Source organism: Neophocaena asiaeorientalis, unplaced genomic scaffold (genome assembly GCF_003031525.2).
Source record: "Neophocaena asiaeorientalis asiaeorientalis breed wild unplaced genomic scaffold, Neophocaena_asiaeorientalis_V1.1 scaffold114, whole genome shotgun sequence".
Classification (NCBI taxonomy): Eukaryota; Metazoa; Chordata; class Mammalia; order Artiodactyla; family Phocoenidae; genus Neophocaena; species Neophocaena asiaeorientalis.
This window is the reverse complement of record NW_020173116.1, coordinates 5,574,014-5,580,013: the sequence shown is the minus strand read 5'-3', so window position 1 is coordinate 5,580,013 and position 6,000 is coordinate 5,574,014. Positions and strand designations below refer to the sequence as shown.

Here is a 6,000-nt window from a genome sequence, read left to right as displayed (position 1 = left end):
ATCTTCCCGGACCGGGGCACGAACCCGTGTCCCCTGCATCGGCAGGCGGACTCTCAACCACTGCGCCACCAGGGAAGCCCTCTTTTTTTTTTTCATGTTTGGTTTTATTTATTTGTGTATTTGTTTATGTATTTATTTATTATTGAAGTATAGTTGGTTTACAATGTTTCAGATGTACAGCAAAGTGACTCAGAATATTATATATTCTTTACACTTGTCAGGGAGGGGGAAATTTCCCCCTCCACCCCTTTTAAGTTCTTGTGGCTGGCCTAATAAAATTGACACGAGACAGATTAACAGGAGAAAAAGAAATAAGTTTTAATTCATGTACAGGAAATGTCATAGAAATGGGACCTACGAAGTGGCCAAAGAGGCAGCTTGTATATGTTTTAGACAAAGAAATAGTAAATTTGTGAGGAATTGACAGGACAAAGAAACGTGGGTTTTAGGTGCTCAATAAGTGAAGAATCAAAGCAAAGCTCAAAGTTTGGGCTTGGGGTAGTCAGTTTAAAGAACTAACAAGGGAGAAGGTGTGGAGAAAAGGGAACCCTCTTGCACTGTTGGTGGGAATGTAAATTGATACAGCCACTATGGAGAACAGTATGGAGGTTCCTTAAAAAACTGAAAATAGAACTACCATACGACCCAGCAATCCCACTACTGGGCATATACCCCGAGAAAACCATAATTCAAAAAGAGTCATGTACCACAGTGTTCATTGCAGCTCTGTTTACAATAGCCAGGACATGGAAGCAGCCTAAGTGTCCATCGACAGATGAATGGATAAAGAAGATGTGGCACATATATACAATGGAATATTACTCAGCCATAAAAAGAAACGAAATTGAGTTATTTGTAGTGAGGTGGATGGACCTAGAGTCTGTCATATAGAGTGAAGTAAGTCAGAAAGAGAAAAATACCGTATGCTAACACATATATATGGAATCTAAGAAAAAAAAAATGGTCCTGAAGAACCTAGGGGCAGGACAGGAATAAAGACGCAGACGTAGAGAGTGGACTTGAGGACACGGGGAGGGGGAAGGGTAAGCTGGGATGAAGTGAGAGAGTGGCATGGACATATATACACTACCAAATGTAAAATAGATAGGTAGTGGGAAGCAGCTGCATAGCCCAGGGAGATCAGCTCAGGGCTTTGTGACCACCTAGAGGGGTGGGAAAGGGAGGGTGGGAGGGAGGCTCAAGAGGGAGGAGATGTGGGGATATACGGTATATGTGTAGCTAACTCACTTTGTTATAAAGCAGAAACTAACACACCATTGTAAAGCAATTATACTCCAATAAAGATGTTAAAAAAGAAAGAAAGAAAGAACTAACAAGGTTTGTTTATACAGGCTTCTCCAGCCAGAATTCCCTCTCTCTGGCGATAAGGGTGTCCTTCATCCTTCACATGAGAGAGTTATTTCCTGCTTTCAGGAAGACAGAAAGGAGTGTTAGAGTGTCAGAGTGTCCCTCTTACACTGGCCATTTCCTAAGTAACTGTAATTCAAAGTAATCAATATGCCATCGTGACATATTTTGGGGTGGCCCACCCTGAGCCCCAGCACACTCAAGGCAATAACATTTGTTATTTTTACTCTCTCCCTCCCCCTCTCTCATCATTTAGTAGAGATAATGATTCCAAAGTAAAGCATGAATTTCCAAGGCAGGACTGAGCTGGTAGCAGCATCTGACCCCAGGGGTTGGTCTGGCTTAGCTTGGTGGGTTCACTTCCTCACTTGAGGGTGGTTGTATGGTCTGCAGGAAGCTGTGGACTGCCCGGAAGGTAAGATTCCCAGAGAGAGGAGAAATATTCTTTGGTTAAAGGCATATCAAGAGCTATGATCATAAACTGCAGTCGCCAAGGGAGCTGGGAAGAGCGCTTACATCTGGGTCAGGAGGGGCCCGATAAGTCATCACACAGAATCTGTTTTCATCCCACAAGTAGTAAAGTGCTGTTAAGAGTCTTAAGCAAATGAGGACAAGAGCATATTATTACATTCTAGAAAGTTCACTTTGGTTGCAGCTGGAGGAGAACGAATTACAGTGTTGACAAAAATAGTGGCAGATGCCAGTTAGAGCCCTTTCAGAGACTGTGCGCATGTCCATCTAGACAAGGAAACTAAGGCTCAGAAAGGTGGTGACTTGTCCAAATCAAATAGCTAGAAAGGAGGAGGGTCGGGCCGGAGTTTTCCTCACCATAGATTGACCAGACTGCAATGGCGGACCATGGTAACGGGTGCCCCCATGCCCTTCTCCAGGAAGCATCTCCAGGGCCCGGAGACACGTGATTGTCTAAGTTCGGTTCTTCAGGTGTCCAGCTGGGCACCCATGAAATTGACCATGATCGTATACCATTCACCTGCAGTTGTCCTCACAATTCATACAGAGGAAAATTATTTGGTGCTGTGTTTGTTAATGCTCTTAATATTGCTTCCTCATTTACCCCTTGTATATATTCAGTATTACTTTTGATCAAGGGGTAAAGTAAAATTGGTTTCTTCCTAAAATTTAAATCCACTGTTTATTGGGCCTTAAAGCATCAGTTAGATTATAAGCATGTACTGAGACTTCTTAACCAGAATTGGAGGCTGAAGTTTTAATTTAAATATAAAAAGTAACCCTAATAACCAATAAGTCAGACGGGCTGGTGCTTTTTGCTTTTTCAAGCTTTCTATATACATAATAATGGCCAATACTTATGTAATTCTTACTGTGTGCCAGAGGGCACTGCAGTTATTCCCACATTTCATCAGTACAGCAGGAGCAGGAAATCAATACAACTAGGAAGGAGGTGTGGGTCATCTCCTCCATAGACTGAGAAAACCCAAAGTTAGAGTACTTACTGGAGCTGAACCCGTGTGGAGCCGAGTCTGGGTATCAAGCCACAGTCAGCATCCTTCCTGCCTCTCTCATTTTTCTGTTAACCTCTCAGTGTGTCCCTAGGAAGGCTCCTTCCATCAGTTATCCCAATTCACCGAGTAGAAAGTTTAGGGGCCCTAGTAAAAGGAGCTGGGCCTGGAACCTGTTTCCTCTCTGGCCTTGGCTCTGCAATCCTTTAACTTAGTTAGAGTAACTTGTATGTGAATTGCATCCATGCTAATTATCAAAGATTAAAAGCCCAAAAAGTCTCTGGCCTCTGAATCCCAGGCTCATCTACATTTGCCTGGAGGGGTTAGACCCTGGGGAAGGGGTTTGCCCACTTCACCTGGTTGTTTGGGGCAAAGTTGGCAGACATTTTGCAGGTCTATAGAATTTTTTTGCTTAAATTTGCTTTGATAGGAAGGTTAATATATCTTAAGCCCATAGGAGGTACAGACGCTGTACTACATGCTCTTACATGTAATTTCAATCAACACTTCCCCCCTGTTAAAGCAGATTCCCTAAGGCACGCTTGGCTTTGTGTTTGATTTTAACCGTGGTGAAATACACACAGCATAAGATATACCATCCTAACCCTTCTTAAGTGTACAGTTCAGGGACATTCAGTGCATCCACACTGCTGTGCAACCATCACCACCATCCATCTCCAGAAATTTTTCGCCTTGCAAAACCATAACTCCGTACCCATTAAACAACACCCCTCCATCCGCCGTGCCCCCTCCTTCTGGCAGCCACCATTCTACTTTCTGTCTCTGTGAATTTGACTTCTCTAAATACCTCATAAAAGCGGAATCATATAGGATTTGTCCTCATGTGACTGACTTATTTCACTTACCATAATGTAGAATTTTAAATGTTTCTCTTAAATTGGCTTAATTCCAAAAACTTGGTATGAAAGCGTATCTAGTTCACAAGGCGTGATTGGGCAACCAGACTTGCAAGAAATGTGGTGAGAGAGAGAAGCATGTGTTCTTTGTTTTTTGAAGGCAAAAATCATTGCAACAGATCAGTTGGATTTGATTTTAGTTTTTTTAAACTACTATGCTTTCATTTTTAGTGCAGTTTTAGGTTTATAGAAAAATTGGGCAGGGACTTCCCTGGCAGTCCAGTAATTAAGACTCGGGGCTTCCACTGCAGGGGGCATGGGTTTGACCCCTGGCCAGGGAACTAAGATCGCTTATGCCTTGCAGCTCAGCTGAAAAAATAGGGCAGAAAGTAGAGGGTTCCCATATGCCCCCTCCCTTCACACAGTCTCCCCTGTTAACGTCTTGCATGGGTGTGGTACATTTTTTATAATTGAAGAACCCGTAGTGCTACATTATTAACTGAAACTCATAGGTTACATTAGGGTTCCCCTTGTGTTGTATGTTCTGTGGGTTTTGACAAATGCATAATGCCCTGTGTCCACCATTCCAGGGTCATACAGAAGTTTCACCTTCCTAAAACCCCCATATGCCGTCTATTCATCCCTCCGCCCACCAGTCTCTGACAACCACTCATCTGTTTACTGTTGCTATCATTTTGCCTTTGCCTGCTTTTACTTTTAAAGAACAAAATTGCTATTGCCCCCTCCCCTTCTCTGAGTAAATAACTCGTGCCTAACATTTTCTGTCTTTTCTTTTAGTGGACAACTTTTCGCAGCGAGAGATTGAGGAGTTTCTCAGTGAGGCTGCGTGCATGAAAGACTTCAACCACCCAAATGTCATCCGACTCCTAGGTACTCAGAGAAACAGAGGACTGGGTGGCCAGAGGGGCTCAGCTGATCCACTCTGGGCCACAGGAAACATCTCTGGGGCAGATACATTTTACACCTTGTATAACTCTGAAGCAATTTATAACATCGGATTTTTTGGGACTTCCCTGGCGGTCCAGTGGTTAGGACTGGGTGCTTCCACTGCAGGGGGCCCGAGTTCGATCCCTGGTCAGGGAACTAAGATCCTGCAAGCCGCACAGTGTGGCCAAAAATAAAATAAAATAAAATAAAAATAAGGGCGTTTTCACCCAAAAGACTTCTTATGGTTATATTTTCTGAGGCTGGTCGTACAAATAGGCCTGCATTTTCCTGGACGTCAGTGGGCTCAGGACTGTTCAATGTCCACAGAGTTCTAGGTGATTGTGGATTAAAACAGCCCCCGGTCACCCCGGTTACAACACATGAAAGCTGGTTATGCTATAATTTGTATTGATTTAGTTTACCTGTGAATCAAAAGCTAGTGGAGTAAAGCTGTAAAAGTAGACAAATTCCACGGATCATCTTTGAGAAACAATTTATTGACATATTTCAAGTACTGGTTTCTCGGGATCCACGCTGACAATTTCATGGCACTCGATTCAAGTGATTTGAGTCAGTGATTTAATAGGCAGAATTTGGTTTTGTGGCACTGTTTGCTAAAAAATACAGAAAGGAGAGCCCATATCAAGTGGTTGCTGTGTGATACTATTCCAGGAGGGAAGAGCGACTTCAAAATAATTGAATATTCTGCTGACTTTTTTTTTTGCTGTCCTGTGACTTGATAAATGCTAAATTCTTTGGGGAACTTTCAAAGGTTTATTATGATGGACACTGCAGAGAGATGGGAAAACTAATGTTTGGAGACGATGTTGTATCAAAGAAACTACTGTTGCTCATTTGTAACTATTGACTTCCGCGGACTCTGAGAACAGTGGCGCTTTGTAATTGTACCACCGTGTGCGAGAGCCTTGTAAGCTTGATCTCAGGTGACAGACGGGCTCTGATTCTAGCATCCGTGACAAATGATGTTTTCTTCCCCCCGTGTATGTGTTAACATTTAGAGATGTGAATTTCACCTGTTGGCCCTCAGAATTCTTCCAATAGTTTTAAGCGTTCGGTTGCAGGGGACTTCTTCATACGCTTAAGTATTGAACCATCACATGAAACTAGTTTGCCCTTGAATTCTGCTGCAGTCACTACCCCTCACTTAGACTCAGTATAACAAAAACGCCATGGGTTTATAGATGGCTGTACTTGGTATCGATTAATTTTTGAGAGCTTTCACGCAAAGATTGGCACTAGTCTGAAAGAAAAAGAAATACCAAGAAGTGGACCCAGTGTGTGTTCCATATTCTAGAATACAGCATGTGAGTTGTGAGGGTTTGGTT

The 6,000-nt window shown here is 42.9% G+C and overlaps 1 protein-coding gene across 1 annotated transcript in view; it reads left to right on the top strand.

Annotated features, from left to right (window-relative positions):
* MERTK (MER proto-oncogene, tyrosine kinase) overlaps positions 1 to 6,000 on the top strand; it is a 107,499-nt gene that overhangs the window by 85,495 nt on the left and 16,004 nt on the right. The window contains exon 14 of the mRNA XM_024744008.1: positions 4,505 to 4,597. Within this exon, the coding sequence (XP_024599776.1) occupies positions 4,505 to 4,597 (93 nt within the window). The remainder of the gene's footprint in view (positions 1 to 4,504; positions 4,598 to 6,000) is intronic.